The following is a 25017-nucleotide window of genomic DNA, read 5'->3' on the forward strand; positions in this document are numbered from 1 at the left end:
TATTCATCTGTTAAGAATTCACGAGAAATCTCAGCCCCCTCCCCAGGAGAAGAGGTCCACCACGGACACTGGCCATCTCAGCTGAGAGGCCAGGGATGAGCCACGGAGAATGAATTCTCCCCCCCGGTCAGGGTTAGGTGCACTGCCCGTGAGGGGCAGCATTTATGGTACTGCCTGGGCCACCCCTGTTCTGGGAGCGAGTCCTTTATCCCCCAGGTGCCAAGCCAGCACCTTTCAGCACATTCACTGCAAAGAAAGGAGCTCAGAAGCTAGAGGAGGTGGAATGTTGGAGGCTTTGAGAGCCCTGTCCCGGGGGATCGAGTAGGGCAAATGCATCTGGCATTCAGAATAGTCTGTACCACCTGCTGGGAGCAGGGGATTCCCAAAGCATTCGGTGTTGGCCCAACTCTGCTCTCATTTAAATAAATGGGAATGAAGCAGAGTGTTTTGGAAAATACCTTCCCCCCACCACCACCACCACGGTGAAATGCTGACCCCATGGAAGTCACAGGGGGTTGCCCACGGCTCCAGTCGGGCCCGGATGTCACCCATCCTGCACACTATCACACAGGCTCCGGTGAGAGTCAGTCTCAGGAAACACTTCAAATTATTAGATCCAAACAGTTTAGTGAGATTTAGAAAGTTCCAGCCCTGAGAAAGCCAAGCAAAAGGGCCAGGCAAGGTAGTGACCTCAATAGGTTTCTTGGGGTCAGAGACTCAGAGGCAGAATCATAGGACTGGAAAGGACCTCAAGAGGTCATCTAGTCCAGTCCCCTGCATTCATGGCAGGAATAAGTATTATCTAGACCATCCCTGACAAGCATTTGTCTAACCTGCTCTTTAAAATCTCCAACAATGGAGATTCCACAACCTCCCTAGGCAATTTATTCCAGTGCTTAACCACCCTGACAGTTAGGAAGTTTTTCCTAATGTCCAACCTAAACCCCCCTTGCTGCAATTTAAGCCCATTGCTTCTTGTCCTATCCTCAGAGGTTAAGAAGAACAATTTTTCTCAGAAGAGAAATAGCATTAAAGGTCTGATCGAAAGCCCACTGAAATCAACTGAAAGATCCACCTCTGGTTTTGGATCAGGCATTTGGATAAGAGTTGAAAGTCCGTCTGTGGCAATTGCCTAACAGATGATAAATTCATAAACAAGCAGTTGAGGTAACGTGGTTAAATGAATCATCTTTCAAGTCTGTGGGCTTTTTATTTTGGTCTTTGTCAATGTGACATTAGGATGGGAAATGTGTAAAGCTGGTCAAAAAAATAGTTGACAACTTTTTTCCTTCTAAATAAGCCGGTTTTATTGAAACTGAAATGTTTCAAAAAAATTTATCCGTTTGGGCTAAAGTTTCCTTGGGAAGGTTTCCCAGGCTCAAGATGGAATTCCTGTGGTGGGGAGGGGGAGAAAGAGAGCCCAGAATAGTCATATTGCCTAGTGGTCGTGACACTCATCTGGGGTGTGGGAGACTTAACCCTGGGTCTCCCACATCCCAGTTGAGTGCTCCAACTACTGGCTTTTCTGGAGTCTGTCTCTCTTGAAAAATTTCAGAAGGTCTGCACTGAAACAACAACATTTTGAAATCTCAAAAATTGTAGCTACATGGAATTATTATATTCCAGCCAGCCCTAGATATTTATTAGAGCCGTTTTCCCCATTCCAGTGAACGGAACCATTTTTTTTCAAATATTATATACATCATTTGCTTTTTTTTAATTTATAAATAAAAGTCTTTTCACTGATAGAGGAAGAAAGTCGGTTGATTAACGTATGCCAAAAATGTCATTTCATGTGATGTCCTTGAAAAGGCAACAAAAGTTCCCCAAGTGCCCTGTGTTCTGGGCTGTACGTCTAGGACTATTCTTCGGTTTATGCAGAACCCAGAACGTCCATTGACATCCATAATGCCTGAGGGGTGCAAGTCTCTGTTGCTTGCAAAGGGTTCTATAGTTTACAAGAGAGAATCAATGTGAAATCCTTCATATACAAATGTCCCATTCAACTCCCCAGAGAACAGGAGACTGTTGGGGGACCATTAAATCCAGCTCGGTGAAGTCCAGTTTGCATTTTCCTTCTGATTTTTTTTCTTTTAAATGCATGTTTATAGTTCTTTAACAAAGTGCAAAAAAAAAAAAAAAAAAAAACCCAGCAGCAATGAAATGATGGAACAGACTATTCTTTGTGACAACAGAGTTAATGTCAGTCCTGAAATTATTCTCATATCAGATAATGTTTCCTTCATATACAGTCTAGAAATATTATTGGGGTGAGTTTTGTTGCCTTTGCCTAAAGCATCAGCAGGAGACAAAGGATACAAGACTAGATGGGCCATCTAAATCCCTGCATTATAACCCCAGTGGAGATCCGGCATCAAATGAACTGCTTGTGTGTTCTGCTATTGCGGTTCCCATTTTTCAATATTTAAATGTGGCAGGTTAGCCATGCCCGAGCTGAGCCAAGCGCTTTTGCTACCAGTCTACCAGCTACAAAGGGCCAAGAAGGTGCAGAATACATTGCTTTGTGTGTATGTCAATTCTCAGTCTCATACATCTGCATAGCTCAAACTTCCTTTCAGTTTTGTTCAACAATCTGAAAACATCTGCTCAGTGTGTAGCGGCAGTCAAAAAAGCAAACAATGTTAGGAACAATTAGGAAAGGGACAGATAATAAACCAGAAAATATCCACATGAGGAGAGATTAAAACAACTGGGACCGTTCAGCTTAGAAAAGAGACGACTCGGGGGGAATACGATAGCAGCCTCTAAAATCATGACTGGGATGGGGAAAGTGAACAGGGAAGTGTTATTTACCCCTTCACATAACACAAGAACCAGGGGTCACCCGATGAAATTCACAGGCAGCAGGTTTCAAACAAACATAAGGAAGTATTTCTTCACACACATTTCTTCACAGATAAATTCCTGGAGGACAGGTCCATCAATGGCTAATAGCAAGGTGGTCAGGGATCCAACCTCATGTTTTGGGTGTCCCTAAACTTTTGACTGCCAGAGGCTGGGTCTGGACAACAGGGGATGGATCATTCAAAATTGCCCTGTTCTGTTCATGCTCTCTGAAGCATCTGGCACTGCCCAAAGTTGGAAGACGGGCTACTGGGCTAGATGGACCATTGGTCTGAACCAGTCTGACCACTCTTCTGGTCTTAATCTGGGATCTGTTTTATTATTGGATCAATTTTTATTCCCAAAGATTTTTGGGAAACAAAAAACCATAAGACACTTGCAAACCCTTCATGTTTCCAGACTCATCTCATGGCTCAGAGCAATTTCAACCATTTCAGCCGTATGATATAAACCGATTGTTAATTTAACTACAACCCTCACAGAGCTACCCCAGACTCACCACCCATCACCTGCACATTGCAAATCCAACCCTGCCCAAACAACCTTTCACACTCTGTGCTGGCTAACGCATTATTTCCAAGTATTCTAATGGCCCACAAGCTCATCGCACTCTCTGGAGCGACTCCACCCACTGTGGTGGAGTTCGTTCCAATTTACACCGGCGTTAGTAAAAGCAGATGCAGGTTCTCAGTGCATGAATACCTGCAGAGCTAGGGTAGAGACACTGGGCTAGTTAGATGGGACAAGACTAGCATCTATTCAAATTACTAATTACGAAACTATATGGGAGGAATAGAAATGTCTAAATTTCCGAGTCTGACCATAGCTGACCAGAAAAAAAACAAGTAGGCTGCCAAGAGAGGACACTTTACGCTGAAGTTGCACAGAGATCTAGCTCACGTACTTCAGCTGGGAACATTGGCTGGCAAGAAGTCAGTTTACAGTTTATATAAAAGCACAAACAAAAGAACTGTGTTAATTTTTTTCTATTCAGAACTACAGATCATTCCTGCAACTTGGATTACTTGGAACAATGTGCTACGTAAACAAGCTTACACACTAAACTGTCGAGAAATAAGGGGAAGGGTCAAGCTTAAGCCAATTAATAACACTATGTAATGCCAAAAGTCTTAGCCCATCTAATCACACTTCTCCTCCAGAGCGCACAAAGCACTTCATAAAGCCAGGAGAGTTTCATTATCCCATTTCACACATGGGAAACTGAGACAAGGGGTGCTAAAGGAACTTGCTCCAGGCCAGTGACAGAGCCTGAATTCCCTATGCACTGGGAGGCGTTACCATTTGAAATTCAGGCAACTATCCAATCAGTTACCTCCCCTGCTCTGCCCAGCTGCTGAAGCTTAAAGACCACCTGGTGTAATGGTGCAACTCCGGGAAACTGCAGCTCAGAGAAGAAAACCAAAGGCTCAACCCTGCACCCACTAAACTCAAGGAGAGTTTGCCACCGATTTCAGTAGCAACAGGATCGGGCCCCTTGGACTTTTCCACAGATCTGCTGGCTTTTTCTGACCCCCAGCCGAAATTTAGGAGAGGTTTGATTGTGACATTCCTTGCTCACCACAGCCCTGCTTCTCCCCATCCCACCTTAATACTAACTTGACAAAAGCAGACTGGATACTGGGTACAAATATGGGGTACAGAAATGTCTGGCTGTTATTTACCGACGAGGCTCATGCAATCTTTCAGTGATTTAATGCAGTCTGTAGGCCCAATCCTGTTGCCACCAAGACTGACGGTGTAGCATATCAGAATAGGGTAGTATCCCTTTGTATAGTTTGAGAGCCCTCAGTGGTGCTCACTGTGTTCTAGGTTTGTTTAGAAGCCTGCCAGAGCTCCCATGTGTATTCGCAGCCAGACTTCACATGCTGTGTGCAGCTAGTAGCCATGATTATTTGGAGCCCACAGAGCCCATGCATTCATTCCCTCATGTTGTTTGTCATGTAAAGTGACAACAGATGGCAAAACTCTCAGGCACTTCCGTGGTGAGGGAACAGGGTTTAGAAGTTTAAATGAACTTTCCATACCGGACTCCAGCGCTCTGCCAGGCACTCAGCTATTGGGGAGTGACGGGGACTGCTCAACAGATTGACAGACCCTCACACCTTCAAAGGGCTGGCTAGTTACAGTCCCTTCTTCCCATGCACTTACGTCAAGGAGGGCCAAATCCATACACCAGCATACCCCTCTGCAAAGGCCATGCAGCTACATTTCTAAACCAAATCAGAGCCTTTAAAAAAAAAGTCCCCCCCTCCTCCCCCCAAATACTGAGAGAGGGAAGTTTACAGTGCATCAAAGCCCCTGTAAAAATCCCTAGCCTTGGAGAAGCTGCATTCCGGAACAATAGGAAAAACTGTTTGGGCTTTTTTTGTCTGCTATTAGAAATCCAGCACCCTTGGGATCTGAATGGTTCTGGAAATTAGTAATGGAATAGGAGGCCTTTCCCCTCCAGGTCACCCGTCATGGCTGTGGTCAGAAGTAACCAGAAATGATTGGCGTTCAGTCGCCTACGTGGAATGAGTTGGCGGTTTCAGTCTAGCTCCCAACAAACGAGCCCACAACACCCAGCACATTCCCGTGGGGCAGCCCCAGCAGGAAGGGGCAGAATGGAGTGGGCCATGGAGGCTGTACTCCCCTCCTCCGCCTTGAGCGGGGTCGCCTGAGAACAGGGCTGTCGCATGATGGCAGGAGAGGAAACTCGCTCTGTCACTCTCTGTGCTGAACCTGGTCTCTGGATACCGGGCTGTGAGTCTGACACCAGCACTAAGTCGTGTGTGTAAAAAACCCCTTGCTGGGGCTGAGGCCAAATCACCAACTCTCACGCGGCGTGGACGTTGCCAGCCAGCCAAACAGGCTGCTACGGGAAATGCCAGCAGGCCTGTACCTCTGGCGCTGCGGCAGCCCCAAGGACAAGGTGCTTTCTGATCTTCTTTACTAGATCCTTGCTGTAAACAGTGGAATGAAAATAAAATAGAACAAAATCCTCTGGGCATTGTCCTGTTACCGCCTGGGCTCTGGGAGAGCCAGAAAAGGGGACTTGGCTGTAATCGCTGCTCCAGGAACGTCCCGTACAGCATGTGCCGTAAGGCGGAGAATGCCAAGCATTATATAACCACTGCTGCATGGGATTCGTGCCAGCCCCTTGGAGAGGAGATGGGCAGCCATGGACATGCTAGAAGAGGAGGTGAAAGATACAAAGCTGGAGGCTTTCCCAGGCAAAAGCTCATATCCTTCTGATTACAGTCTCAGTCCTGTGTCTCCTCACCCCCTGCCATGTAGCAGCACTGGCTCCGATGGTCTCTTACTGTGTGTAAGAGCTGCTGGGTTGGGTCCAGCAGCACGTGGTTTGTGGCTGGCTGACCACCACAGCTAACAGGAGCTAGACAGCAGTGATGTTCCCAAAGCTCATCTTGGGCTTTGCAAAGGTGGATGCAAGATCTGGCAATAGGAAAGTGCAAACTCCATGTAGAGCCTCCTTTTCCCAGCCGGCTCTCCGCACTCTATTACACAACCCTGCCACGGCGCTTTAAGATGTCTGGGCCAGTTTCTCCCAACACCGTCTTGTTTACTAATTCTCACAGCCCCCTGGGAGGCCGGCAAGATTGTTACCCCATTGTGCAGACAGGGAAAGGAGATTAAAGAGAGCTGCCCAGGCCTCAGTGTGCAGAGCCATCAGTAGAACACGGCATTCCTGGCTGCCGTGATCCATTCTGGGACCTTTCCCTCACCCTGCTGCTATCTGCTGAAGGTGCCTCAGTCCTGGCCTCCAGAAGCTCTGGTGCAACCCAGCCATTTGCCTCAGACAGGGCATTTCTAGACCAACCTACAGTTTAAGACCAGTCCTCCCTGACTGGCAAAGCACCTGAATCCTGCATCTCGTTCGGGGACCCTCACATGCCCTAGAGACTCTGAACTGTGCCAAACATTGTGATGGCAACAGCGACTGTAGGGATTAGGCTGAGACCACCTCATGCATTTTACACGTGACCGAAGTCCGAAGATTGCTAGCCACGGCTCCGCTGCGGGGTGTGGGGCCAACCTCCCAGGGCTTGCTCCGCAGCACAAACAATATGCAGCAGGCTCCATCTGAACCACCTTCTTAGTCCAACTTCTACCCCAAATCACAGAAGAAAACCTCATTTTTCTTGGCTGCAGGGGCCTGCTTCTATTCTCTGAGCGATTCCACCTCAAGGCCCGAGTCACAGGGATGGGAGCCCTTAACTCCTGGCCGGGAAGAACAAATGGTTACCAGTTATACCCGCACATTGCCCTTCCCCGGAGGGGCTCCCAGCCCTTCGCAGCCATTCATTCAACACTCCGGAGAGGCAGGAAGGAGAGTTAGCCCCCCTTGCTAGAGGAGATGCCCCCAGGTCTGCCTAGGAGCTGGAACCAGCGCTCCTGACTCCATGTTCCCCCTCTCCTGACAGCCATTTTGCTTTCTCAGCTTGGAATGGCCCTCAGAGACCCGCATCAGATGCTCATGGACGAGCTCCTGACCCCTCTGTTCCTGCTGGCTGTCGCATGGCACCATGCTCCTTGGGAAGGCAGGCTGCCAGCTGCAGCGGGGACCGTCCAGCACAGCTGGGTGTGTATAAAATCATGGCCAATGGACTCAGGCCCATGCAGAGGCATCATGCCCTCAGAACAGAGCATTCTGCTCAATGCTGTATCGTCCAGTTTTGATCCTGAAGAATTAGCCCCCGGGTCACTACATGCAATCAATTGACAAGACACAGGAAAAGGGAACAATTTTGCAGGGAAATGCCGATGAGGCAGCCGGTGCATTGCTCACAGGGAGGAAATGGGCTGTCTTGCCACGTGTCCTCACCTAAGTGAGGCAAGGGGAGGCTGGGGGTGACCAGAACACGTCATCTTAACGTGATCTCTGTTTACTGTAACAGGGACATCCCAAGCAGAAGAGAAGCTCTTGTCCCCTCTCTCGCTAGGTATTTACAGGCCACACTCAACAACGTAGCAGCATCTCTCCAAGTGTTTACACTGCACCTATCACCATTAGCTGAGGGCCTGCTTAGCTCCCTGCTTTTGGGCAAAGGGATGCAATTCTCTGCAGGGCTGAGAATTATCAGCTGGCATTTCTGCAGGTGCCTGTTTGCCATTATTCCAACAGCTGGGCTGGCCACACAAAGGGCAGGCCAGGTTCAAATCAATGTGTGCCGTTGAAATGATACATTCAGCCTGTGGGGAGGGGGAGGCACATCCTTCCACCCTAGCAGAAGGGAGCTGCATCCAGCCGGGAGCCAGAGACTGAACATGGCTAAACCAACAAACAAGGCTGGTTTCTGTCTCCCTCCACTTCGCTCCTATGGGAATTTCTTCTAGTCTGATAAAGACAAACGTGTGCTACATTCGGAAATGCATTCCCCAGTCCCGTGCTCATCTATCATGGCTTTAAAAAAAAATGCTTCCCCTGGAGCAAATGAGGAAAATATGAAATGCAAAGACCTGTGTTTAAAGGAGACAGCTGTAGATACAGCAACGTGCAATGTGGCGATCCCCCTGTCCTGAGCTCACACCCCCAGGTACAGAGGTGGCTGCAGACCAACTTGCAATCTGACATGTCATCTCTGCGGGGAGCCGCCCCGGAGCAGGGCTGCCCCCAGCCAGCTAAGCCATTTTAAAGGGTGGCAACCACCGGGGTGCAAAATGGGGTTTAAACATGGGATTTTAAATGTGCTGGCTGAGCCGTTTTAACACCACCACATATTTTCCTAGTCTAGAAAAACCCAGAATAGATCATTTGCCCTCCTTTGCCGGGTACCATACAGTCAGGAAAAATCAAAACTATTGAAATTAAATGTTTTTAAAGGGCTAATAATAAAGTTATTTTGCTTAGTGAAAGACTCAGACTCCCCAGAGTTACTGGTAAAAACGTAACAAAGAGATTTGTCTGTTAATGAGGCGTTGGGCTGCTATGTTCCCAGCAAGTCACCCAAAACCTGGTTCTTTGCTAAGTATAATTAATAAGAAGAATGTATTTATTATCTAATTCAATTCAATTATATATTTGCGGATGTTTCAGCGTTTGGGGACACTAGTGCTCTTTGCTTTGAAGAAGTGGCTGCCAGTGGACGCACACACCATTTGCCAAAACACACGAATAGTGAAGAAACACAGAATTCAACTGCTAACCCCCTGGGAATCACTATTTGTGTGTGAAAACCTCACCAACAGAAAACTCCTGTTTAATAAGGTAATTCTCGCCTCTGGTAAAAGATCGCAGATTATTATTTATCTGGACGTTTAAAATAACCGCGGAGCCGCCTATCCAAAGCCCTAGGCAACCTCACACACATTCACAAGACAATTTACATCTCAGCAGCGTTAAAACGATTAATTCAGCAGGTGCTCAGCCGCCTACAGAAACCCTTTTCCGCCCCTTCCTGGCGTACGAAGCCCGGCCCCAGCCCTCTCCAGCTCCCTGACGAACAGACCGGGAGAGCTCCCCACTCGGATCCTTCCCTTTCGTTTGCACCGCCGGTTCCGGGCCGTCTGTGCAATGAAACCGGATCGGATTTGCTCACTTTCGTTTTCGGGGCCTTTTCATTTTCTGGTTCCCGGGCCTGTGGCTGGTGGGGGTCGTAACGGTACCGTGAACTGGCTCCGTAAAAAGGAGAGAACTTTGCCTTCCTTACAAACCCAACCCAACCCCTTCCGCTAGCCTTGCGCCTTGTAGAGCCAGCAAACCCGGTCGCTGGAGCCCGCTGAAATCGTGCGACTAGCGATCCGCGGAGTGTTTTCAATCGGGAACCATTGTATTGTGAAAAAATTATTTTCTGCCAAAATATTCTGCTTCTTGTAAAAAACAAAACAAAAACAATTGGGTTTTTTTGTTTTTGTTTTGTTTTGTTTTCTGTTTTGTTTTCAACAGCTGGAAACCGAACTTGTTCATTAAAAAAAAAATTCAAAGCTTTTGGTTTTAAAAATTAAAAAACGTTTCCGTTTTCGGTCGCCAACCAACAGAGGTTTCAAAAAAAATCCAACCTTGGGCCAAAGCTTTTTTAAAAATGAAACGGACACGTTTAAATCAAACCCCACCTTCGGAAAGCACCTTCAATGCCCTCCGCCCGCTGAGCGCCTCGGTTGTTAACCAGAAAGCTGGACGACACGCCTGGCCTGAACCAGGGTCCTCTTGATTTTCTTCTTCTTCTAACTCAAGGAAGAGGAGGTGGGAGCTGTAAGGAACCCTAATGACCCCTGAAGTGACGCCTGCTCGGCTACTGGGCACCTGCTTGTGAACAAGCGTGTGGTCACCAAAGTGCACCGGCTCGCACGCCCGTGCCAAAGCCCTGCTGAATGCCCTGCGCGGAACACCGCAGAGCCCCCCAGAAACTCGGATCCTCAAGTCTCGGAGCCACCTTCTCGCACCTGAAACAAGCCGCGGGACGCCAGGAATCGGATCTCCACCGTTGTCCAGTTCCACTTCGCTTTACTGTCACTTTAATCCCGCAGAGCCCGTATTGCCATTGACTTCCCATTGGGATTGAGAGCCATGTCCATGAGTCACAGGGCTGAGAGAAATCACCGAGCGGAGTTAACCACCTCCGGGGTGGGGGAGGCCGGCTCTCCCAGCGCGGTGTGAACGGGCGCAGCAATCTGGCGCTGTAGACAACGATGCTGCTCCGAACTAAACTCCTCATTCCCCTCAAATCCCTGGGAGAGCGCGGGGGGGTAACACACCAGCTACAGCTGCACTTGCAGGAGGCATGTCCGACCAGGGGCAAACTAAAAACGCGTCTCTTGTCAAGTCATTGGCACTGGGTTTTGCAATAGGAATCTCTGGCACAATCGAAGTCCGGTGCGTGGCCGGCCAGACACACTCCGTTGCTCCTGGGAGGGACCGGGAAACGGGCTGTCTGTTAAAGGTGTTTCCCAGCACCCGATGTGACCTGCCTTAGCCCGGCTAGCCCCTGGCCAGGGCCGCTGCCCGCTCTCGGGTTGTGTCTAGCCCAGCAGCACCGACACCAAGTCCCGCAGGCTCTAACGCTGAATTCCAGCGGGGGGGGGGACCCGCTTCTCCCCCAGGGAAGGGACCCAGAGGTGCGGCTGGCTCGATGGGGTGCCCCATCTCGGCCCAGCCCGGACACGACCCCACTGATCTCACGGACACGAGAAACCAGCCAGGCTGGCAGCTGCCCCGGGCACCCTGGCTGGAGCCCTGGCCCGCGGGATGTTTGTCTTCCAATGGAGCCAAGATTGCCCTGTCTGCTGGGCCAGGCTGGCACAGGGTCGGAGCCGGGATCAGAGCAGCCGGGCGGGCCGAGAAGGGCAGGTCCCAGCGGCAAGGCTGGGCAGTGTCCGGGTCGCTGTTGGCGGAGCTCAGGTGCGTTGGGATGGACGCTGCGTCCGGCGCTGCACGGCCAGGGCTGGGTGCGGAGCGGCCGGGAGAGATTCGCAGCTTGGTGCCCTGCGGGGGGTGGGGGAGGAATTGCTTTGGGGGGGGGGTGATTCGACCTGACTCTAATTGCTGCCACGTTTGCAGCTGGCCCGGGGATGTGCGGGGAGCAGCCGGGAAGCGCAGGCACCTGCTGAACAGTATTTTAAAACGCAGTGGCTGCGCGAAACTCCGGCCCGGCCGGCTTCGCGCTCCAGCTCGGCTCCCTGTCCACACGGCAAAGAATCCGGCGCAGGGAACCCAGCGCGGAGCAGCGGCCCTACAGACACCCCCGGCTCTATGCACACCTTCCGCCTTCCCTGTGTATGGACACACACGGACCGGGGGGGGGGCTCTGATTGCTGCCACACTATCAACCCACACACCGGTCATGGCACATAACACGCCGGTGTGAGGTGTGCGTGTGTCTCGCACAAATATACACAGCACGTGTGCAGAACGAATGTGGGTGAGGGACACCCCCCCCCCATTAAAACGCAAACGTGTTAGGAGATCTGAGTAATCACACGCCCCCAATTTATATTTAATGTTAATTATACAATTAATTTCTACGTAGATCGGTTGGGTGTGTGAAATAACATGGGCGCGTTTACATTAAATCCAGGTAAATGGCACATACCTCACGCACATATGAAACTCGTTACACACACGAGTTTCTTCCTTACTGGCAGGAATATTTATTCCATTAATAGCGCCAGGGTCCCCCCAAGACCATACCCGCCCCCCGCTCTTCGCTGTTAATCGCCTCCTGCTGGGGCCAACGCAGCTTGAGGGAAACCAACTTCCTGCAAAGCCCCAGCCCGGCTGCAGGAGCGAAAAACGAGATTGAGCCCCCCCGCCCAGCCCAGCGGCTATGGGGCCTGGGGGGGTCGACGTGACTGGGCGCAGTAACGAACTCAGCTGGGCAACCGCGCCACGACCCCCCCCCCGGGCACGGGCTGGCACCAACCTGCTCCCCCAGCTCGCCTGGGTTTTCGGTCTGTCCAGCGAGCCCCCCCGGGACCCTCTAAAGCGCCTTGGCCGGAGGCAAGAGCCGGCCCCACACGCCACAGCCCCTCTCCCATGGCGCTGCGGCCGCGCAGCTCCGGGGCTTCGCAGTTTGCGCAAAACCCATCCCTCCGCTCCCGGAGTCCTGCTCCCGCAGCAACCCGCCCTCCCAAACCGGCGGGGCCCCCATCGCTAGCGAGCCAAGGCGAGCCCCAGGTGAGGAACTCCATTATTCCCCCGCTGGCTAACCAGCGAGCCAGAGCAACGGAGCCTGGCCCCGGGGCCGATTGCCGCTAGGCTGCGGAGCTGCGAGACTGTGGACAGCAGGTTTGCGCGTTTTATTCAAAGCAATGACAGCGGGTGCGGCTCTGCTGTTCGCAGGCGACTGTGCAAACGGCCCCGACTCGCTCCCCCGGCTCGGGGCTTAGTCACGGTCCCTTCTGCTCACTGGAGAAGGGACTTTAGTCCTGCGGGCATTGAATTGTCCCTAGAACCGGGAGCTAGAGCCTCAGGCTGGAAAACACGGCCATGCTCAGACCAGAAAGGACCCAGATTTCGCAGGCCCGGCAGGCCCAAAAACCAACCGCGCCCTATCATTGAAATGGTAAAGTGAGCGAAGCATTCACACCGCACAGTGACCGGGGCAGGCGGAAAGGGAGTGACTGCGGCGTCACCTGAGCAGTGGCTTGTTTAGTCCACCCCCTTTTCACCATGGCACCCAAACTGCCAAACAATCAAACAACAAAAAGTCATGGCACCAGCAGGCGGTTTGCCCGCAATTTGCAGCAGGACTGTTCCGTCCGCTTCCCTGCGACTTCCTCGCCCCTTTGTCTGTCTGGTCTAGTCACACTGTAAACTCTTCGGGACAGAAATTAGATCTCTGAGTGTCCGTACAGCGCCTGGCACACTGGGGCCCTGATCTGGGTGGGGGTGGCTAGGCTGCACCCTGACTCTGTGTGTGTGAGAGAGTCACACACACACACACACACACTAAAGCTGCAAGACCTGTCACTACAAATTCGGTCGCCGAAGCAGCAAAGCGACAGCCCACGCGGGAATCTCGGGTCCCTCCGACAGCCCCAGCCAGGGTCCCTGGTTGCGGACTAGCGCTGCCTCTGAACGCCCAATACTCGCTCCCCGCGCTGGTACCACAAGGCCGTAACATCCCCAGAGGAACTAACAAGGTCTGACTGCAAGAATCAGCCGATCTCCTGGAGTTAAGCGCTTCCTCCCCATCCGCTCACCCCGCACACGCCGGCTTAGGCCCCGTCTAGTTTGGATGGCAAGTTCTGGTTAACTGATTGGCCTGCGCAGCGCCGTGCACACGACTCGTGCCCGCCTCCGGCTCCTGCACAGTCCCGCAACCCCCCCCCCCTTCTGCTCTCAGCCCCTCACGGAAGGTCATGAAGCCAGGCACCCCAAGTGTCGTCAAACCCTGCCACCGGCTGCGATCAAGCCCATGGTCTGGGTATCGGAGCCGCCCTCCCCTGGCCCCCTGGGACAGCCCATTTCAAAGAGCTGTCCCTGCTGCTGCCCGCTCAATACCCAACTGGCCCTGCCAGCCAATGCCCGTTGTAACCTGGCCCTGCCCGTGCGCCAGAAGCTACATCCAGTGCGCGTCCCCTGCGCCGCTCCGGCCACCAAGGGGACCTTCCCCTCCTCACATCTCAGACAACCTCTCCGCAGCGGGATACCCTGCATTCCGCCTGGGGGACGGGTAATATCCGGCAGCTCTCTAGCGCTCACCCCCCGCCAGCCAAGGATCCCAAAGCGCGCCACAGCCCGCCAGCCACCCGCGCCACGCAAAGGGCAGGGATGCGGAGGGGGCAGGCTCGGGCGTGCGACAGCACGTAGCGACACGCCCGGCAGTCGGGGGCAGAGGGATGAACTCCGCATCCAGCGGCGGGGGGAATCGAGGCACAAGGGCTGCAGCTCTGCGAGCGGGAATGTGGCCAGGACGCACCAAACAGAATTCCTGCCCCCGGGCCGACTCCGAGCGCCCAGGGCCTGGGCTTGGCAGCTCCCACACGCTCGCCGCAGGCCGGGGCATGGACCCTCTGCTGACGCGGGGGGAGAAGCCAGCACCTCCCGCTCACCCAAGCAAGGGTCTGGTGTGAACCCGCAGGAGCCCCCGAGCTGGCTGCCAAAGGCGGCGGACAGGCGCGGGAGAGAGGCCGAGCAGCGTTACGCTCAGGCTAGTGGGGCAGTCTCTGAAAACAGGGGGTGACTCCACGTGTCAAGCCTGGGCGGAGAGCCCTTCTGGGGGAGCCGTGCAAAGCAGCACATGGCCCACCTCCCTCTGAGGTGCCTCGCTCGGTCCTGCCTCGGAGCCGGAGGGATCCCCCAGCACTTTACAATCTTGAACGGATATAAATTAGCCATAGGCGGGAGTCACTTTCTTCCCCACTGAAATGCAGCTACCTCCGAGCGGGACGCAGCAGCTGCTTCCCAGCTGCACGGAATTACACACCCGTCCCGACAGGAAAGGGAGAAGAATGCCTGATCCACTTGACACTTGCGGGGCGGGGGGTTGGGGCGGTGAAATGTAATTCTCAGAGCCGGGGCTTGGCCGGGACACCACGGTTAATACTCCCTGTTACACAGCCACTCCTGGAGAGACCCCAGCTCAGCTGCATCCATGAGCCCGGGGAACAGATTTCAGGGGACAGCACGAGAATAGGCCTTCTTAGAAACCCCTCCTGGACAGGTAACCCCCGGCAGAGATTCGCCTCGGGCAGTAGGGGTTTCTTGGGAAACAGGCCCCGGGGAGGCTCTGCAGTTTGATTGCACCTTCCGCGTGGGATGTCCCCAAGTACTCCTTGGGGACCTCAATCAGCCCCCACTGAAGGCAAGGGGAGCTTTGCCATTGCCTTTCAGCGGAGCGCAGTCAGGCCAATGCTGAGCCCCCTTCGAAAATCCCTCTCTCCATCCCGCCGCTCCTGCAGCGTGTGGCCCAGGGCACAAACGATACACAGGGTTTACAAGGGACACGCTTCGAGCCAGGGAGCACGGGGCCTTGCGACTCACCGCACTGTCTCCCCCGCCCCGCATGGCTCTGTACAAGTTCCGAGTCCCCTCCCCACGGTTAGAATAGCGCTAGTTCTCCGCAAACCTCTCAGTCCCGGAGCTGCAACCCCCCGTGCAACAGAGGCCCAGATGGATTCTTTGTACATGAACCCTCTGGAATGGTCTGCGTTAAACAAAGCGCATCGGAACATTAGTTCATCAGAAACAGCGGAGCGGATCCTCCCCACGGGGCCCGAAGTATTCCCCTGGGGCTGGGAGGCATTTCAGCCCAGTTCCCTGCCTCGGGAGGGCCGGGAATGAAGGGGCCCTCAGGATCAGCCCAGGGTAAAGCCACAAACACGTGAAGCCGGAGTGTCCAGACTAGCCTGCACAAGCGTGTTAACTGCCTCCACTAAACTGTCAAACCAAGGAGCTGAAGGGGAAAACCCTCTAGCTGCAGTCAAACCCTCAGCCATAACTTGCTGCCGCAGCGCTCGGAGGCTGAACGAAACCAGACTCACGATAGACATGCACAAAATTTAAGTTCTTGAATATTCATGGTTAAAGCTCTCACACATCTCTGGAGTCCCCTGCCTTCTACCCAGAGAGCGTCCCACTCCTGCAGCTCTGGCTCACACGAGTCAGGCCGCCCTGAGGGAGGGGTTCCGAATCAGAGCCCCAATATTTCCAAGGGGAACACACACCACACACTGCACCGTGCCAGACACGGTCGCTGCTGACTTCTCTGTCCCGTGTAAGTCACACAAAGGCCGAGCCGCAGCTCTACCAGAATCCGAGAAACAATCAGCCGCAGGCGAGGCCAGGCACCCCGGGCCGCCAACACTCCCCAGTGGTCCACAGAATCATGGTAGGGAAGTAAATGAAAAACACAGATGCCAAATTTCAGAGGAGCAGCCGTGTTAGTCTGTATCCTCAAAAAGAAAAGGAGGACTTGTGGCACCTTAGAGACTAACCAATTTATTTGAGCATAAGCTTTCCTGAGCTACAGCTCACTTCATCGGATGCAGATGCCAAAATAACTTGTTTTCTACACACCATCTACCCCCGGACACCTTTCAGAGGAGACCTGACAAATTATGTCTGTCTGGATTTGGACATTAAATAGCCCAGGCACTCATCACAAGAGAAGGATCTCGCTCAGGTCTCTGACCAAAACTTCTCCTCCCACCGTTGTCATTCAACACGTTGGTTATCACCTGGCTGCCAAGCTAGCCGGCTCCCCAGAGGTGGCTGCGTTTGAGAGGAGCCGTGGGCATGTAGGTCAGTAACCCCACCGATTTCAAAGGGACGAGTAAAGTTCATCCCACACTCGAGAGTTGGCGGGACCGGGGCCACAGTTTACGACTTTCTTGGAGACCACTGGAATAAAAAGCACTTTCGGCATGTACAATACCACCACGTTTCATTGTTTCCCCCAGAGCCAGCCCAGTTACAAGGCTCTTCCCCGCTGCAAGATCGCTTTGTAAAAGACAAACAGCCCCAGTTATACGCCATCCCAGCTCCTAGCTGCCACCGCTAAGCACACATCGCCGGCCCCTCTCCCAACACGCCAGGACGCTATGATTTTGTGTGCGGCTCTTGTACAAGGTCATTCTCATTTCCTGCCTTGGATTTCCCCGTCCCCCTGGGGCAAACAACTTTGGGCTGGCCAAGCTGAAAGGGGGGGAAATGCAGAGCGAGGCGCTTGCATCAACTCCAAAACCCAGCTGAGGGTCTGGACATGCTCACTGATCGGAGGACCCCCGTCCTCACTCCCCCACTTGCTGGGCTGCCTTCAGTCGCTGGTGCACTTCGATTCGATTTTAGTGTAAAAACGCCGCTCTCCCAGTTGGGGATCTCACTCCTTGTAAGCGGAGTCTGCGAGCAGAGAGTGTTTTCCTAAAACGGGTCTGGCTTTAAACCCCGATCCGCCGGCTGTGGGCTTGTTTGGGTGTTTAACAATGTTCTAGGATGTTTGAGGACTGTAACACAGAAGTTAGGATTGCCCTAAAATGGAGTCTATTTAAATATTGCAATTAATCTTCTTTTGCAAAGGCGGGGACAATAAATACTATCCTAACCCCTTTCAACCCCCCCCCCCAACAGAGACAAGAGGCGGCATGAATCGAGCTAACCCCTTTAATGGTTGTTGTTTTTTTTAATTCTCGCCCTATGCAACTCCAGTTCATACAATGAGAGAAATAGAAGCCAGTAACAATCAACCCGCGCAAATATCGGGGGGCGGGTGGGGTGTGTTCTCTCTCTGATTCCTTGTGACTGGTACAGCTAAGGAACCTGGCCAGTGGGCCTCTGAGAGCCAGGATTATGCACGAGAATTTCTTCATAATTTAGAAGTTTGGGTTTCTGATGATTTGCTGCTAGCAAGGCCCTGAACGATAAACAAGGGGGAGAGAGAGATCCGGAGTGTGTCCCAGGATAAGGGCAGCTCCTTCAAGGCTGCCAGGAAAGGCTGCAAAGACACACCCCCAGACAGAAGAAGTGGGATGGGAGTGAGAGAGGTGCACAGGTTGCAAAGGCTGGGGAAGGCCCTTAGAGAGACAGAAAGAGGTCCGCTTAGCAGGGACAGGAGATCCATGCACCCCAACCCCCAGTCATAGAATCATAGACTACCAGGGTTGGAAGGGACCTCAGGAGGTCATCTAGTCCAACCCCCTGCTCAAAGCAGGACCAATCCCCCACTAAATCATCCCAGCCAGGGCTTTGGCAAGTCTGGCCTTAGAAACCTCTAAGGAAGGAGATTCCATCACCTCCCTAGGTAACGCATTCCAGTGCTTCACCACCCTCCTAGTGAAATAGTGTTTCCTAATATCCAACTTAGACCTCCCCCACTGCAACTTGAGACCATTGCTTGAGTCAGTTGATCGCATTGCAGTCTTAAGTTCAGGAGCTCCAGCTAAAGTCCTCCCCAGCCAGACCCCCCCTCCCCCCTGCAGCCAGCCTGGAGTAGTTTTAAACAAATCTGAATCAGCTCCCGACGCGGGAGGGTTGCAGAACAAAAGAGGGGCTGGGTGCCTGGCGTTCGCCTCTGGCGCCGGAGCCCGCGGGGGGACATTGCCGAACTTCCCGCCACAACCGCAAGGCTGGAAACTTCCTTTTAAAACGGAGACACGCCTCTAATCCCCAGCCTCCCGGAGCCGGGGCTTTAAGGACAGCACGGCGTGCGTATCCAACACAGGCGTCAGGCAGCGGCAGCTCAGCCCAGCGCTGTGGGGCTCCGCCCAGGTCCTCCCCACCCGGGCCTTTGGGCACCTCTTCTCCCCTGTCATCTCCTGTAGCGACTGCACGGAGCCGCTGAAGCAGAGCCAGGGCCGGGGGCTGCCCCGGAGAGCACCCTGCCCAGGGAGCGGCCAGACCCCTATGCGCTGCAGGGCAGAAAGGCCGCGCCGCCCGCCTGGCCCGGGATGAGCAGAGCAGCCCGGGTCTCTGGCTGGGTCTGGCCCCCGGTGAGCCGGCACCGCTGTACAGCGAGCTCCTCGGGGCTCGGGCCTGGTCTCTCTGCCTGCCTGCAGCGCGCCTAGTTCTGGGGCTACACTCCGGTCGGTAAATACACCCGGTACCTGCCCAGGGACGCGCCGCTGACCTTGCGGGTGGCTGCAGCTTGACCCGGAGCCGAGCGCGAGCGAGGCGGGCTGGCTCCTGCTCTTATTAAGACCAGCCCGTCGCTGCGCTCCGCGCCCCAAGGTCCCGGGGCGCTGAGCTACCGGGGCCAGCACAGGGGAGCTCTCCCGGCGCCCCTGCACCGGGAGCCCCGCGCGCTTTCTCGGGGCCGGCTCCCGCCCCGGCTCTCCCCCCAGGGAGCATTGTCCGGGCCGGATACATCCTGCTCCGAATTTACCCCTTGTCTGCCCTGCAGCCGGGGGCGCAGGGAGCTAGAGCCGGTGCAGATCCTCGCCGCATTCCTGCGATCTCGTAGGTCTGCCGGGGAGAGAAGGCGGCGGCGGCGGCATGAAACCATCGACAAACCCAGCCCGCCGGGGAGCGACCCCGGGGCAATCCCACGAATTAAGAGTCGGGAGACTCCAGCCCTGAGCTAGCGCGAGCAGGGCAGCCAGCATGGCCGGGCCTCTACCCCCGCCCGGCAGATGCGATCCCCTACCTGGCTTCCTAAGGAGCCCGGTCCGGCCGGCCCCGCGAAGGGGACCCGGCCCCAACGCCGGGATAATCCCTGCCGCCAGGGCCAGCCCAGGGGCTCTCCCGCTGGCTGCAGGGCCAAGGGGCGCCGGGCAACGTCCCCCAGACGGAGGAAGGCACCAGCTTTGGAGAGGCTGGTTCTAACCAAGCGACGGTGCCTCTCCCCGCAGCGGGGATGGGTTCCCTGCAGGGGGCAGATCCCCTCGACTGCTCGGCTACCCGCTGCCCTGTCTCCTCCCCCGGGTTTAGTCTGGCCTCTGGGCTAGGAGAGCGGGATGCTCTTGGCGGACCGCTCCGGTTCTGTACCGGATTCACCTGCCCGGGGCCGGGAGGCCTAGCTCTGCCTCGGCCCGGGACACCCGGCTTTTTGCGGCGGCTGGTCTGTAACTCGCCTGACCTTGGGATCTCCTCGCGCTTCGATCGCACAGCGAGGCAGCGTTTACACTGGTCGGGTGGTGGCGGTCGTGGCGGGGGAGGAGGGGTCGGCCTGTCCTTATACACCCTCCTCGTCCATCCCTTCCTGGGACACTCAGAAAGAGGCCTCTGCCAGGCGGCTGGGCGCTTCGCCCTGCTGCGAACCCGCCGAACCGCCCCGCGGGGACTAGAGGGGCCAGCCTGGACCCAGGACAGCGGGCCGGGACACACCCGCCAGCATTTAGTCCAAGGAAGCCGACGACCTGGTCTCTTCCTTAGCGGAGACTTGTGCCGCTCCCTTGGGGTTTTGCAGTAATTAGCGCAGGCCCCTCCTTGCGGCAGGAGAAAAATCCCCTTCCGGACAAGGTCCGGAGTCTGGAGGGAGTTCGGGAGAAGTTTCTAATTTCCACGGCCTGGCAGGAGAGGGGGCCACGGGGACACTCCCCACCCGGCCCAGTGTCTCTGGGAGCTGCAGGTGCCTCGGGTCCACTGGCTGCCCCTGCAGTCATAGGTTTGGGTTGCAGGTGAAACTGTCCCAACAGGACCACGCCCCTGGAGCCAGTCCTGCGGCTAAAGCATTGAGAGCAGAATCCCGGGCTCGTTCACACGAGGGGGAATCCGGAGTCACCGGAGCGACTTTAGCAGAGTCACTCCGGATTTACTCAGGTGGCACTAGCAGAATCTGCCGCTTCTCCCTCTAGCTCCTGCGCTAGTGACAGTGGGCCGCACACCCTACAACTCCAGACTCAAGCGGGCTTGTCCCAGGCAAGTCCTCATCCTCCCCCTAGGCCTGGTCCTGGGAGCCTCGCCTAGACCCTGGGCTGCAGCGCCCTTTAAATCGAGCCCTCATGACAGATCAGGAAAAGGTCCTCGCTTACCTAGGGATCAGACCTGGGCCCGAGGGAGGGAGCCCAGCGCTGACCAGCCTGCTTTCCAGGGAAACGATCACCAATCCCGGACTGGGCCCTTTGCTACTCCGGCTAAGGACGAACCGGCCCTACGCACCAGGCCCCGTTTACACAGCGAGTCCGCAAACCGAATCTGCCCTGTAAAGGCACAAACTGCCGAAGGGCGCCAGATGCCCGGATTCAGAGCTGGACCCGGAGTGCCACGGCCAGCCGGGCTCGGCGGCGGAGCAGGTCTCCTACCTGAAATAGTCCATCTTACAGAAGATCTCCTTGTTCTTGATGTAGCAGCTGCTCTGCAGGCGCAGGGGGGCCCGGCACACCGAGCACTCCAGGCAGCGTACGTGCCAGATCAGGTTGTTCACCTGGGACAGACAAAGGGCCTGTGTGAGCTGGGCTTGGGGCCAGGCATGGACCCCCGGCAAGTCCCTTCGGCCGCCCAACTGGTCCCCGCTCCCAAGGCAGGGCCCCCAAACCGGCCCGTCCTAGCTGGGCCCCATTCCGCCCTGCCCGGCGCTCACCTTGAGGAGGTACCGGTCCAGGATCTCCAGGCCGCAGCTGGAGCAGACGTTCTTGCCGGCGGAGGGGATGGAGGAAGAGGAGGAGGAGGAAGGCGGGGAGCAGACGGACGGGGTGGATGGGGTGCTGGGAGCCGAGCGGACATCTTCCTTATCCAGGGTGCTGGGCAGCGTCTCTCCGTCAGACTGGGACTGCGGAGAAAGCACCCCAAAGCAGTCAGCCAGGGAGTCCCCAGCGCCCCTCGGGGGTCCCATTCCTCCGCTGCGTGGGGCTTCTGCTGGGATCTAACGGGACCGAGCAGCAGAACCCCGGAGCCACACCCTGCCCTGTGATTAATACCCCCAAAGCCTGGCTCTGGAAGAGGGATCCTCCCCTGTGCGCCTTGCCATTGCGCTGCCCCATCTTCCTGCTCTCCGCCGGGCCAGTCCCATGGGGCCAGGGTTAAACCGCAGGGCACGGGCCAAAGGAGTGGGGACAGCGCGCACCAGAGCCCGCTCCTCTGGAAGCCAGCGGCAAAGCTTCCGTGGGAGCAGGCTGAAGCCCTACGTGTCACTGGGGAGCTGGGACAGCGGATTGGCCGGTGCGCCACGGCCGCGCTCAGACCTTCGCCAGGTCCCGGGGCGCCCAGGCGGTTCTGCGGAGCCCGGCGCTGACCCCTCGCTCCCCTTGAGAGAGTTGCCGTCTGCTGCATGCGGAGCCCCAGCTCCCATGGGGACAAACTCCCCAGCTGCCCCATGACTGGGGCAGGTGCCTGCGCGCCCCCAGCTCTCCTGGGTCCCAGCAGCTCGCTACCTCCCACCCAGCTGCCCCTGCAGCCTTACCATGATCTGGGGGTGCTTGCTGTCCAGGCAGCGGGAGCTTCCCTTGGAGAGGGGGCCGTCCTGGGCCATCACCTTGAAGAAGAGAGCGGGAGAGGTTGGCTGGGGTTCTACCCGGCTGGGCTCTACCGCCTTGGCTTCATGGCACCCTATATAAACCAGCTCAAAACAATAAATAAGAACTTTCTAGTGGCCATTTAAATCCTTTGCAACAAAAGCTGCGTCTCTTTAATGAAGCAATTTGAATGTGGATTGAATTCTCTCCCTGCCTGCACTTAACCCGGGCCTCTTGAAGTAATCGCTCGGTTCCCATGCGAGCCAAGGCGCTGAAAAAACACAAACTACCTGCAATTAGAAATTGCCGTAAATGCCCAAGATAAGAGGTATCCAGAGTGTCAATTCCAGCTGTCAATCAAGGAATCCATCAGGCCACCCAAAGAATTGCAAATTTGATTTTTTTAATGGTAGTAATTAAAAATCGAAAGTCTTCCCCCCGCGCTCTGAAACGCAGAATGCAGCAGAAAGCGCCTGGATTGAAAATCCTCCCCATTCAAGTGAAGGGGAAAAAAACAAACACACTTTCTGCTTCCAGGTCTGGGCTTTAAAAACCAGCCCGTCTGCAGCTGATATTTAAAGCGTACAGAGGGCAGCAATTTTTGGATTCCTCGCCTCTCATCTCCCCCCCAAGCCCGGCCCATTTGCGGTTATTAAGCCCCTATTCAGGCAGACAATGCCCAGCGCTTCCTCCTGATTTGCCTCTGTCTTTGCTAAATCGCTTTTTTTGAAATTCCTGAGCCATTTGCATAAACGTGCGGGGCTCGGCGGGTCTGGGCAGGCTCCGTCTCCTCGCCCGGCGCGCACCTTCCAGCCCCCGGGCACGGAGCCGTTCGCAGCTCCACCGAGCCGGGCAGGGAGAGCAAACGAACAGAAGCCAGGATCAGCACCCCGGGCGCCCGGCTCCCCTGCCCCGCTCACCTTCCTCGCTGGGGCGCCGGCGGCCAGGGGCTGGCTGCCCTGGCGGAGCGGGGCCACGGGCTCATTCTTCCAGTACATGAACGGGGCGGCGCGCCCAGAGAGACGCGTCCCGCTCCGAGCAGGGACTCGGCGGGTCCAGCACGCGGCTCTTCCTCCTCCCGCTGCGCTGGCCCCGGGGGCTCAGGGGGTCCAGGGCCCTGCCCGGCCAGGGAAGGCCGGAGGCGGGCGCAGGGCTGGAGGCGGCGGCGCTGGCTGGGCTGGAGCTGCCGGGAGAAGTTTCTCCAAATTCTTCCTTCCACTGGCCCCGGCGGGCAGGACGCGCGGCCGAGCGAGGGCAGGGTCCGCCCCGCGCCTTCTCCAGGGCAGCCCGGCGGGGGGCGAGCGGGACCCCAGCGCTGGGGCAGGAGGCCGCGGACAGCGCTAGGCAGCCGGGGAGTCTTGACCCCCAAGGCCCGTTAGGCTCTCCCCGGCCAGGCAGCGCTGCGAGCCGGCTGGAGCTCCCGGCAGGCCGCCGAGGGGCCGCCGAGCCGGGCGCTCGCCCCACCGTCGCTCGCCCTGGGCCGGGCAGCCACCTGCAGGGGCAGCGGGCCGGGCACAGACACGTGGCGCCGGCTCAGGCGCGGGGACTGGCCTTGGCGGGAGCAGGGGGCTGCTCGCTGAGCCTTGGTCCCATAGGAGCTGCCGCCCGGACGGGCTCCAGCCCGGGGCCCGCTCAGCCAGCAGCCAGCCGGCGGGCACTGCCGCCCTTGGGAGACCGGAGAGGACTGCGCGCTCCCGCGCGTCTCCCCAGCATTATAGGAGGCGAGGGCTGGAGGTGACGGGGAGGGGCCCGGCGGGTTCTGCTCCTCTCTCCTCCTAGCTCGTAGGGAGCCAGCGCAGAGGCGGGGGAGTGACCTTACCTCTGTTCCCAGGGCCTGGGGTCTGCCGCCGCCCCCTTCTGGGGCCTTGCGCTAGGCCCTGCGCTCCTAGCAGCCAGCCCGGCCCTGCGGGGAGCCCTTTCATTTCCAGGGAGCTACACCCGGGAGGAATTTGGCTCTTCGGGACCGACCCCGCTCCTCTCCCGATAAAAGCGGTGAGCGGCCCGCTAGAGAGAGGGGTGCAGCGCTGATACCTGGCCAAGGGGCGGAAATAGCCGTGAAGGGAGTTGGACAAAGAGAAATTAATTCCACCCCCCATGTCAGTGGTTCTGTTTCACTAGGCTCCCAAAGCGCCCTGGGGCGCGGGCTTTAAAACGGCAGCGGCAGGAGAGCCTGTGCGGGAAACAGCTCCCTGCACCGCCAGCCTGCAGCGAGGTTCCCGTGGGCCTGGCCGAGGATCCTGGGGTACTACGGATTATCCCTTCTTTAAAGCCAACTGGCTCGCTCATGGGGCCTGCTGGTGCGGAAGCAGTTAGTCTGTTCATTAGAGGGGGCTAAATAAGCGAGCAACAGCCTCTCGCCCTCTTCATTACACCGAGGCGTTAGTTTCCAACAAGCAGCCTTCCCTGTAGGCAACAGTGTCACCAGCTTGACTACAACATTGATCTACAATTTGATTCAGTTTAACCCCCGCTGTGAAATCCCCGCTGTGAACTCGCTTAAAATCAATTGACCAGATACAACTAAATGAGTTTGCGGCACCCTCAGACCAAAGGAAGCGCATCCAGGTGAAGGTGGCTGCATCAATGTAAGGGTGAATCCCCACACCTTTTAATGACATTGGTAGAATTCTCCTGTGTAGACAAGGCCCCACCAGTTCCTCATTTAACCCAGCCTTTCCAAACGTGGGGGCTGGAGGGCCACGGTCAGACACCTGCAGCTTGATTAGGGACTGAGCTCCACAAGAAAGGCACACCACTGACCTGAAAGGGTTTGGAAACCAATTTGGTGAAACAGGTGCTAGCCCGGGTGTGCACGCACTCATTTTGGTTTAAGTGGTTTACTGCAGCTTAATTTAAACCAATTCC

At 55.9% G+C, this 25017-nt stretch overlaps 1 protein-coding gene across 1 annotated transcript in view; it reads right to left on the reverse strand.

Moving 5' to 3' along the window:
- Nucleotides 1–22200, reverse strand: part of LHX6 (LIM homeobox 6) — a 42656-nt gene extending 20456 nt beyond the window's left edge. Inside the window, exons 1-3 of the mRNA XM_073314417.1 lie at nucleotides 22101–22200; nucleotides 21282–21470; nucleotides 21004–21125 (exon numbers count right to left, since the gene is read on the reverse strand). Coding sequence (XP_073170518.1) covers nucleotides 21004–21125; nucleotides 21282–21470; nucleotides 22101–22169 — 380 coding nt within the window. The 5' untranslated portion in view covers nucleotides 22170–22200. The remainder of the gene's footprint in view (nucleotides 1–21003; nucleotides 21126–21281; nucleotides 21471–22100) is intronic.
- Between the last annotated feature and the right edge of the window lie 2817 nt (nucleotides 22201–25017).

This window comes from Lepidochelys kempii, chromosome 16 (assembly GCF_965140265.1).
Source record: "Lepidochelys kempii isolate rLepKem1 chromosome 16, rLepKem1.hap2, whole genome shotgun sequence".
Lineage (NCBI taxonomy): Eukaryota > Metazoa > Chordata > Testudines > Cheloniidae > Lepidochelys > Lepidochelys kempii.